The 11,492-nt window shown below is 43.0% G+C and overlaps 2 protein-coding genes across 2 annotated transcripts; both read left to right on the top strand.

Annotated features, from left to right (window-relative positions):
• LOC137125019 (ribose-phosphate pyrophosphokinase 2) lies at positions 1–7,562 on the top strand. Its single transcript, XM_067499889.1, has 7 exons — positions 1–318; positions 2,935–3,118; positions 4,626–4,724; positions 5,054–5,178; positions 5,471–5,644; positions 5,901–6,060; positions 6,532–7,562. Exons 1-7 carry the CDS (start codon positions 197–199, stop codon positions 6,622–6,624), a joined length of 957 nt encoding a protein of 318 aa, XP_067355990.1. The 5' UTR covers positions 1–196; the 3' UTR covers positions 6,625–7,562.
• Positions 7,563–8,119: 557 nt separating this feature from the next.
• On the top strand, positions 8,120–10,688 carry LOC137125021 (thymosin beta-12). Its single transcript, XM_067499890.1, has 3 exons — positions 8,120–8,277; positions 9,446–9,561; positions 9,741–10,688. The coding sequence occupies exons 2-3, from the start codon at positions 9,459–9,461 to the stop codon at positions 9,770–9,772; spliced, it is 135 nt and encodes a 44-aa protein (XP_067355991.1). The 5' UTR covers positions 8,120–8,277; positions 9,446–9,458; the 3' UTR covers positions 9,773–10,688.
• Positions 10,689–11,492: the final 804 nt, after the last annotated feature.

The following is an 11,492-nucleotide window of genomic DNA, read 5'->3' as shown; positions in this document are numbered from 1 at the left end:
AACAGTGACCTGATATTTCCTCTCAGCCGACTGTCCCCAGCGCTGCGCCACTGCGATGCCGATGCTGCAACATTAGCCACTTCATTTCCCATTTTCATATCCCGTAAGTGGGGAGAGCCGTCCTTACTTTTTCCGCTCGCGTCTCTCTTTTTTTTTTTTTTCTGTTCTTGAGCAAACTGCACCGGGGATTTGCGCCATGCCGAACATCGTGCTTTTTAGCGGGAGCTCACACCACGACCTGTCCCAGAAAGTGGCTGATCGGCTCGGGCTGGAGCTGGGGAAAGTGATAACGAAGAAATTCAGCAATCAGGAGACATGGTGAGCAGTTATTTCATGCGCACACGCTGCTCTTATGTGTTCTGATACTTGAAACATGAAGAACGTGTGTGTGTGTGTGTGTTGGCAGGGCGGACATCAGCTAGTGTTGCTCCAACGTCGCTCTCCCATGTGGGTTTGTTAGCATGTAGCTAACAGCTCTATACTATTGGGCAGCGCTAGAATGTGTACACGTGACTAGCTAGCCACATGTAAATACACAGGCCCCGGAGATAGTAAATCAAGCCCCCAATTTGTTATAAAGTGGTTCTGTTCAATGTGGGAAAGCAGGTTAGAACAACACGAAAGATAACCATTTAGCTCGCTATACTAGCTACGCTAACTTTATGTCTGTTGCCATGGGTGATATTAAATGTGTAGTTGCGTGCGTTGTCAACACTTCCTCAAGATTTGACATATTGTAAAATGTCAGCCGTAATAGCCGTGCAGTCAAAAGCGGGGCCTGTTTGTCGGTTTGTCGAAGCCGCATCACAAACGTGCTACTTTTGAAGTGAACACCTTGTTACGGGTGCGCAGAGTTTGTCGTCACACCTTCGGGCGTTCGCTTAGCTAAATGAGCTAGCGGGCTACTTTTAGCTACATCGTTGGGGAAATAATTAACTTTAGAACGTGTGTGTGCACCCTAGGACGTATGATTTAACCCTGTTACACTGATATTATTACGCACATTTTGCCCAAAAGAAGGTTCAGTAATCCATCATGGATGCTGGCTGACTTACTACTAGTTATTAAGGTTTAAGTTTGTCTGGCGAGCTAAAGAAGATCGTGTTCACTCCTGTTGCTTTTAGCTGCCTAGTTGAATGAATAATGAAATAGTAGTTAAGATGGATCTCGTTCCTATCTGTTTTGCAGGGGACCTCACTTATGTGACATGCGCTTAATTTGTGCTCGTTTTGATGAATAGCATTACTAATGCTGTCTCCGTCACTGCCAGGCCGTTGAGGATATGCAGTCTGTTTAAACTCATCCTACAGCATTGACATGCTTATCTAAGTGTGTTTCTTTCGCTGTGATCCACAACTGATGACACCATGCACTAGATTAATGTGTTCTTCAGTCATGTGCCTCTGTGTGCACAATACTGGCATTATCTGAATTGGATTTGATGTCTGCTGGGGTAACGGCTAATGATCTGTAATGCACTCTGGATAAAAGCATCCATCAATTACAGATGTTGTTTTGCAGTCTTTTCTTTGCACCAGTTACTGCTTTTAACAGGGTCTGAGCTTGTAAAGCTGCCTGGTTGTCACCTTTATCCACTTCATAAGACTTTCTCTGCTGGTGATGTTTCCACACACACAGCTTTAAAAATCCAACGAAAACGCCTGTTTATCTGTGGCAAGGTTTCTCTCTGGGGAACGCAGCTGTTTGGGTGACACGCGGTGCAAAACACAGATTAATTTCTTATCCTCGTACACTAACAGGGATGTAAGAGTGGCTCTTCTCACAGCTCCAAAACAAGTTTTGGCAGGTGACTCGCAGAGGTCAAGGACCAGCACAAAGGGAGTGGGTTCCTGGGAATAAAATGTCAGGAATGCTTTTTTTGTGTGTGTGTGTTCTATAAAGAGAAATAAAATAAACTGTCAATAATTGCTTTAGTGTAGAACAGATACCCTGAAAGTATAAACTCTTGCTTGGGACACTAAAACATTTAGATAAACTGCTCATTTCTCTATGACTGAAGAGAGGCAGAAGAAAAGTGGAAAAGGTCACTTTTTGTGTGCTCTTTGTTCCCATGCTGTGCCATTTTGGCGTCTGTCGCAGGGGATATTTTGCTCTAGGTGATACTGGCTGTCAGCCCTGAATGCTTGAACATAATAGTTTTCACGAAGATTAACAAATAGCAGACAAAGTACATGTAAGAGGACACCGCTTCATTGAGCATGAGTCTTTTCGTTTAACTTTATCAATACTGTAGGTTTTTCCTCCTGCAGAGGTTTTCCATGTTTGCTCTGATGATGCTGTAAAAACACCGAGGGCGGCAGCCTTCATCTTTTGTGATTTACCACTTTTACAGACAGATCCTGACCTATTTGTAAGTGCTGGCCTCTGTTTCAACATCTCCAGCCCATGTGACCATCTGTGTTGCCCTGACTTTCACCCTTTACGTATGGTACTGGACTGAGGCCGCAGGGAGCTAGTCGTCAAACCACAGAGGAATGTTTCACACACATGCTTACAGTGTCTGAGTTGAGTTGACTGTGTGTGTTAGCGGTTGTTTCTCAACATAGCATGCATATACAGGTTTTGTCCCCATTTAAGCTTAGTGGGTGAGAAATTTGGATTATTGCAAGACATTTTATTAAATTGAATGTATACAGTAAACCTTAGCTGTATTCTCTACTTTTGGTTGTTTATTGAATGTTCTGATAAATGATTTTTGTTGCTTTTTATCTCATGATGGTCATGATGAGTACTAATGTCTCCCTCTAGTACCTTTTCTGCGGCCTTTCTGCCTGCTTCCCGTTTAGTGTGGAGGATCTGAGCACCTCCCTCAGTCAAATACAGACGAAATACAGAGAAAGAGAAAGCTGCAATCAACTTAAACACCACAGAGCCACATTTTTTCATGTGTTCCTTCTGTTCTGTTCTCCCCAGCGTGGAAATTGGGGAAAGCGTGCGAGGCGAGGACGTGTACATCGTGCAGAGCGGTTGTGGCGAAATCAACGACAACCTGATGGAGCTGCTGATCATGATCAATGCCTGCAAGATCGCCTCGTCTTCCCGCGTCACTGCCGTCATTCCCTGCTTCCCTTACGCAAGGCAGGACAAGAAGGACAAGGTAGGCACATGCACACTCAAATTGCATTATCTCTATAAAGCAACCTCATTGTAAATGCTCTAAAGACCTTTTTATGCTGAGGTCTGCCATTGAAAGTGTCCAAATTAAAAGTATGACCATGTATTGTTCTCATTAAGGACGTAGTGTCAAATAGTAAGTCACACAGCGTGCACCCTGCAGTAAATACAACGGACACTTAAAGAATTGCTATATAAATTTAAACGGTAAATAGTTCATTCTAATAAAAGCTAAAAACAGAGTTACCATGAAGGTGTGTGCACTGCCTATGATGTCATCTTCTAGGAAATCATTAATATAACAAGTCTCTGGAACTACACTTTACAGAGTATGATTTTTGATACTTTGCCCTTCAGCACTGCCCGGTTGACATTCTGCAGTATTACAGAGAAATCTGCAGCCGTCTGCATTCAGTTTGAGCTGCTCCTGAAAAATCTGCATTCCAGAGAAACTGGTCCATGCAATCTTGCTTATCTTGTAAATTATTATCTTCCCTTGCCTCATTTGTTAAATTGCCTGCTACAGCAAACCACATTCATATGAAGCAACAAGAACTCTGCGGTTTGAAAAGGAGTTTTTTTTTTTTTTTTCCAAGTAATTCTTCTCTCTCTCTGTTCCTTTACCTTTACACACAGCAAGCTCCACTTATTCAGTCGTTGCCGAAGAAATCTCTCATGTCACTCACATTTGTAACATGAGGGTCGAAGCTCTGCAAACACAGACCTCATCCACGTGTTGACTTCAGATAAAGATTTCGTCAAACATGGTGATTGAAGGCTTTCTGCAGGACTCATTTGGAAATAGGTTTCACATTTGAGTCCAGTTCACATTTCCCAACCTATTTGATGATGCAGGGAATCACAAGCTATAAGTGAAATGACCCAACAGACAGTTATTTGGTTATTTAGTGATATTTAAAAATATGTGTAAAAGTGTGTAACTTCACTTTATCCTGACATAGGAAGCATTCACTCGTATCTCCAAATTAAGGTAGTTGCCTCTTATGTCACCAAGCCCTGAAGCCCTGTGTCTGACGTGCACATCTACTCATTGTTACTTTTTCTTCAGTGAACAAATCTGGGGACGTAGATTTTAACAGCACGATGGAAAGGTCATAGGTAAAGTTTGGCAAGAGTCCTAACAAAATGTCCTTGAAGAATAGAGAGCTACTGACCTCTACTATTTAATGGCATCCAATTTCAAAGGTGCGTCCCACAAAAACAGGCTGGTTTTTGCGAGTTAAAATGAGCAACAAATGCCCCCATCTGTGTGTTGATACAGGAAGTGCCTATTTATTTCAAGCATTTAAACAAGCAGGCAGATACAAGAGAATTGGGAGTGTTTGGAAGTCATTCCTCAGCTGAAAATCAAAAGTACTAGGGCTCCACGTGAAATGGTTCTCACAATAAACTCCCAGTGCCGAAGAGCATTTCAATATTTACTTCTCACTCGCTCACTTCAAGTGACTGTGTCTTGATGCTTGTCCCAGAGTCGAGCACCCATATCAGCCAAGCTGGTGGCAAACATGTTGTCTGTGGCCGGCGCCGATCACATCATCACCATGGACCTTCACGCCTCACAGATCCAGGTTAGTCCATGAAGAGTTTCAGCTGTGTCTGTTGCTCTTAAAGCCATGCTGTCGAGTTCAGTACAGATCTGCTTTGTAAACAAGTAAAGACCTGTAATGTTGTAGGCTATTAAATGGCTCAACTTTGTCTTAAAGAAGTAGTTGCACACATAGCAGACAGTAAATTGTTTTTTTTTTTGTTTGTTTGTTTGTTTGTTTTTTTAAAGAAGTAGCAAAATGTGGCTGCTTTTCATGTTAAATTGGCAAAACTGATTCAGTATTTCCTGCTGTGACCTTTGTTCAAACCTAAAATGGTCTCTTAACTTTGCTCTGTTGTCTCTTTTTTTAAGGGATTTTTTGACATCGCTGTAGACAACCTATATGCTGAGCCTGCTGTTCTGCAGTGGATCCGAGAAAACATTCCTGAGTGGAAAAACTGCATCATTGTGTCTCCAGATGCCGGAGGAGCAAAACGGTAACATATAGAGCACAGTGATGTGACTTAATGGGAAATGTATAGAAGTATTTTTGTTTTGTTTTGCATATTACAGTCTGGATGAGCTGCACTACTGTGTTGTCGTAGACAGTTTTGCATTTCAGCAGTGATGTTCATATAAGGAGGCATCAGCAGACACTTTTTGTTTGGAAGTCATCTGTTCACATTTGAAGCACAAATAAAGAAATTGGTTTGACCATCTGTTAAAGGTTTATTCTGGCATCTCGCTGGCCCTCATTGTCCCTCATTGTCCCTCCTGTGCTCTGTGCAGGGTGACATCCATCGCAGATCGACTCAACGTGGACTTTGCTCTCATCCACAAAGAGAGGAAGAAGGCCAACGAAGTGGACCGCATGGTGCTGGTGGGAGACGTCAAGGACCGCGTGGCCATACTGGTGGACGACATGGCCGACACTTGTGGCACCATCTGCCATGCTGCCGACAAGTCAGTGTTATTAACCCAGGCTCCCTTAATCAGATGAGATTTTGTCTGAATTTACCTTTTTGTCACAGTCTCTTAGATCCTTAAATGTGTGTGTGGACACAGAAGAATGTGATAACTCTAATATTGACATTAAGCTGATAAAGTCCTTTGGATTTGTTGAAACATACTCTCACAGAAAGGGCCTAAAAAGCAAATTTGATCTTGGTATATTCAACAAATGGATTGTGTTTAGACACATTGTCCTCTCATCTCTCAGGCTAATTGATGCCGGAGCAGTAAAGGTTTACGCCATCCTCACACACGGCATTTTCTCGGGCCCCGCCATCTCTCGCATCAACAACGCCCCATTTGAGGCCGTGGTGGTGACCAACACCATTCCACAGGAAGAGAAGATGAAGGCCTGCCCGAAAATACAGGTAAGTGTCACACACACATTTTCTGTAACATGATGGTTCAGGTTTCCAGGAAGTGATCCTGTCATTCAAATCAATGAGTCATCCTGTGAGTGTATCAGCAGCTGACATAATGTAATCACAAAATGTCTATGTCTACTTTGATTATCCAGCATTTGAAATGTTGTAATACCCGACTTTCAGCCGCCAGCACGTAGGTTTATTTAGCCTAAAATAGCAAACTTATCTCAGAAGCCTGCCATCTCTACAGCATACAGGGCTGTCCATCTATGAACCGTGCAGATAAGGAAATACTCTCCCTCGAAAAATATTAAAGTGGGGGGGGTGGGGGCATCAACAGGAGCAAAGGAGGAGGGGAAATTTTTTTTTTTCGCAGGATGGATAAACAAGATGTATCACATTCGGGAAAAAGAAAAGTTAAATTACAATATGTAGAACATCTACATTTTCCTCACCAGCTTGTTTTTTCTCCAGGTCATCGACATCTCCATGATCCTGGCGGAGGCGATCAGAAGAACCCACAACGGCGAGTCAGTGTCCTACCTCTTCAGCCACGTACCCTTGTAAAGAGCAAGAGAGGGGGCAGGGGCCTCGATCTCACACACGGGCCAAACGACTGGCACTTCTGACCACATATCCTCCAGAAAGGCCTACAAAGGCCTTGTGGTTTTTGGCCGACCATACGTGACTGCTTAAAGGTCACGTCCACACATTGTCTTTGACATTTTCACCCTGGACACAGAGCAAAATATCACTTCCTCCTATGAAGACCAAGTGTGTATTTATGAGTATCTTTTTTTATTTTTTATTTTCTCTCCAGTTTCATGCCAACCTTGACCCCCACCCCTCCTGAGACGCGGACTTTACTTTAGCCAAATGCTCCATTATGTTACATTATGTCTTACTTTCAATGAAACATTCCACTGTGCTGTGTGATTAGAAATATTTGGCTTCACACAGACATGAAATCAGTTAAATGTGGAAAAAGTGCACTTTTCCCCTTTAAAACTTTACCGGCCGGTGAAAGTATTACAATAATATAGTTGGACCTTTTCTTATCTAATGCTCCATGGACTTTATGCTGAACACACTCTCATCAGGCTGCTGACAGTAGTTTAGGGGTTGCACTACTAATCAAAATGTGTTGGTGTAACCACAGGACTGAACACACTTGCTTTGCTTCCAATGTGCTGTCGCCTCTTATGCATCTTATTACAACTTGTTGAAATGTTGTTCAAGAGTGGTGGGCCCTCTCCCCACGTTTCGGAAGACTTATTTAACCCAAAAGCTCAGTTTTAGTGTTTTCAATCATAATTTGTCATTAAAGAAAAAAAAAATGTAACTGTCACAGCTTTACTGGGTCTTTTTTTTTTTTTTTTTTCATGAAATGAGGTAGGTTTCACTTTAGTTGGACAAAGAGTTCATGGAAAACTGTGATTTCATTTTATTTTTTTGTAACACTTAAAGTTGTTTCTTTGTCAATAAAGCTTTGACAATGGCTTGCATGTTTACTGTCCTGGTTGTCTTTGCATAGTTTGTTTTTTATTTTTATTTTACAGCAGTAAAATAATGCTGTAAAGGAAGAAAATAATGTCCAGGGGCAAAATGATAATACATTAAAGCAATAGATGTTGAGAGATCTTGACCTTTTGGTCCATAGTAACTAGGAAATGACTTCGTCCCTCAACTTTTATGGCACAACTTGTCGAACAAGCTGCCACCAGGAGGAGCCCAGTCTACATGAAAGTGCAGCCAGAGCAACTACAGCCGGAGAAGTAAGGAGGAAGGAATTGTTTTGTGCAATTTTTAAGACAGTAGAGAGCCATTTGCAAACAAAAGGCAGTCGACCTAATGGTGAATTTTAAATAAAACAGCTGTATGAATGTTAATCTGCTGTGCAGAGACACAGTGCTGACACATACTGGTGATAAAAATGAGGACGTTGACATTCGGAACCATGAGAGTTGCAGAACAAGACAATACAAATACACATTTACACTACGTGGTAGTTTAAGGCACATTTTTAAGCGTTTTAAGTGTTTGCTTTTCTTTGAGGATGGAGGTTCTGTGCCTCTCCAGCAGGGGGACATGGAGGACGGGAGCTGGTGATGTCAGATGTCATTTGCATATTTCTGTCTATATCTAATGCTTGCGCAAAGACGCGCCACAACTGCTGCAACGCACTAACCAGAGACCTTCCAGCCATCAGCCAACTCTCCGGTAAGCCACGTTGAACAAATCATTTTTGCTCCTTTGTGCCTTAATGTGTGCAGGTTTAGTATTGGCGAACTGTCAGGTTAATGTTGGAAATGTTTGTGGACCACTTGGTTAAGAAGTTCCAAATGCATAACGGAGGATAAAAAGGAGGATAATGTGACTTAAAGCGCCTGCAGCTTGGATTATGTATTTAAAAAGCTCAGAACTGAGTGTGGTATGACAACAGGGGAGGTGTGTGGTACGTCTTTGTCTTGAGGGCACGCAGTCCTCCATATCAGCCTGTTTCCTTTGTTGCGTTTGTGGTCGAGCCGCGTGCGTCTGTCACTATTATCAAAATGACGCCTTTTCGCGTGTGCGATGTTTTATTTGTTTGTGAACAAATTTTGTTTTTGCTTTAAATATATTTTTGACATTGTTAGCTTGAACTTGGATTTTTTTAACGACCACCACGAATGAGCAAAATGCCAATCTGGGGCGGTGGTTCCTTCAGATTGCGCCCCAAGGGGAGAAGTACGTGACAAGTGAATTTGCGGATGTTGCACAGCTTCCATGTGGAAAGTCCCTCAGTTGATCCTCAATAATCAACATTTTGCCTATATTATGTTTGAACAGTTTTTTTTTTTTTTTTTTTTTTTAATATCTGCACCCACGCATTTAGTCTTTGTGTTTCTTAAATTTTTTTTCTCTCCGGTTGCCCAGCATGGGAGTTCCTTTTGTCATGTAAATGGCCAGTTTGAACGCGTTGCACAGGCTCCATTGTCTGGAGCAGCCTGTCCCCTGTGTGCAGCATCCCGGGCTTTGTGCTGCATAACGGGATGGAGGGCAGTCAAATCACGCTTGGGGAGGCGAACAAAAGAAGGCGGACGCAGCAGCGGCACACTAGAGGGGAAAAGTAGTCTGCGGTTGCGCATATAGTTGAACTGAACAGGTTTTTGGCCACTGAGATTTTAGGCAACGCCCTTCGATTAATGGCTGGGGGAAGGAAAAAAAAAGCAGACCACATGCTTGGATGTTTTTAAATTCTAAGAACGTCACTAACTTCATCCTAAGGATATACATTAGAATATACACCATTATTCCCAAAGCCAATGTAGTTTGCGCACGAATACTTAGGCTGCACATATCCGCATGTGCTCGGTGTTCAACTGTCTGCCTCTGTCTCATCCCACAGACTCTCTGCAACCATGAGTGACACCAAGCCCGACATTTCTGAGGTGACCAGCTTTGATAAAACCAAGCTGAAGAAGACCGAGACGCAGGAGAAGAATCCCCTGCCTTCAAAAGAAAGTAAGGCTCGACTCCCTGCAGCCAAATGTTGCTCTGTGGGGGTGGGGTGGGGTGGGGGGACATTACATCACATCATTCAGTCTTAACTCTTTCTGTGCTGTCAGGCAACATCTATACTGCAAAGGGTGCATTTTTCAATCCTAATCTCACATCTCCTTCCTCCTTTCCCCTTTCTGCAGCCATTGAACAGGAGAAGGCGGCGACGTCGTGAAGCCCCTCCCTCCCGTCATGCACTGTACACCTCCCCCATCCTCCTGCATTGCCTTGTTTTCAGTCACTTCTTTTAGCTGTATAACTTTGTAACCGAAATTATGAAACAACAATAACCAATCTGCACAGCCTGTGGACAGATGAGGCCTTCATCATGGCAGTTAGCCCCGTCCCCACAACCGCAACACCACCTTCACGCTCGTCTTTTTGATGGGAGATGAATACGTTTTGTCTGTGATGACAGAAGGGGGGGGGGGGGGGCTGTGGAACACTGTCCTAAAGGTGCACATCACCACCACCACCTTACCTGTCAACTTTGATGTGCAGCAGAAAGGCCTGAGGGATGGGGCGTGGCCTGTGTCCCAGGAAGCTCATCACTGTCTCACTCAAACCACCGACACCCAACTTCCTGTGTGGCTGCTTTTGCGCCTAAGCTGAGGCTCCAGGCTTTGTTTTGTTTTTTTTTTTTTTTTTTTCATTTTTTGTCTAATTTTCGGAAATGCACAACTTTTGTTTGTACGCTGGCCAAAATGTATATGCCCCAAAAATTGATACAGTTGTCTTTCTCTTTTTTTTCTTTTATATGCATACATGGATTAAAAAACAGTAACGGATTCCATCTTGATCTGGGAGATGCCCCAATGGACCTTATTTACGGTTAAATTGTAATGTACTTTAGCCCTTTTGTTCAGATGATTCAGGAAAAGATGGTTATCTGTCTTTGAATTGTCTAAAATGAGGATAAGGAAAAAAAAACGGTATCAACATTTTGATTTCATGTGGTTTGCTTTCAACTGTAGATCAACCTTCTTTGCAGTTTTGTAAAGTCCCAGCAGTCATGTTACTCTGCCACAAACAGTTACCAGAAATGGAACACCGTGAAATGTTGTAATAAAAAAGAATTTGTTACTAAAGAAGTGTGCTGCAGAGTGCTTCCTCTCCGTATTGCCACACACATCCCCAAACCTTTATCTTGCTCATTCACTCAACACTGCTGCACATTTTTCTCACACTTGGGCTCATTTGACATCTGCAGCTTTACCAGCTGCTTGTCTGAGTCTAACCCACTGCTCACAATGTGTTAAACTCTCTCACCAACCTCGAGTGTGACGCTGCTCAGTCTCGATGGGCTCAAATATTCCCACTGAGCCTTGTGGGGATTGACTAGCACAAAAGATGAATTTTGTGTCTGTGTGGAGGAAGGGAAATGAAAGTTAGAAGACCACCTGTCATGAAGCTCTGGAATAAGGCGAGGGATTATACAAAAACGTAGACTCTGACTACTATGGAGCTTTGTGAGCCACTCTTCATTAAGTTGAACTAAAAGCAGGAAATAATTACTAAGTGCAGAACACTGCTTCACATGTGCAGATTTAACTGCAGGAGCATATTCGTGAAGGAATAACGGTAAATAGCAGCAGGAAAACAGGAACAGAGGTGTCCCTGTGACACCCTTAATGCATCTGATTGCAGGTTTAATGCAATAGTGAGCGGTGGCTTATGGGACATGTGCCATGGCCCAGAGCCTCAGTGGGAGATTTATGCGGCTCTTCTTGCTAAACTGCCTTCATCCTAAATTAGCTGCGGTCTGCAAAGCCTTAATGTCATTACCATGACGTTGCTGACATTTCCTGTGAACAGCGTGTATTTAGAGCATGTATGTGTGAGGGTTCAGGCTCTTATTCTGCTGATATGTGGCTAGACTGTCGAGCTAATCCCTC

The sequence above is a fragment of the Channa argus genome, chromosome 4 (genome assembly GCF_033026475.1).
Source record: "Channa argus isolate prfri chromosome 4, Channa argus male v1.0, whole genome shotgun sequence".
Taxonomy (NCBI): Eukaryota; Metazoa; Chordata; class Actinopteri; order Anabantiformes; family Channidae; genus Channa; species Channa argus.
The sequence above is the reverse complement of the archived record's forward strand: the minus strand, read 5'-3'. Positions and strand labels throughout refer to the sequence as shown.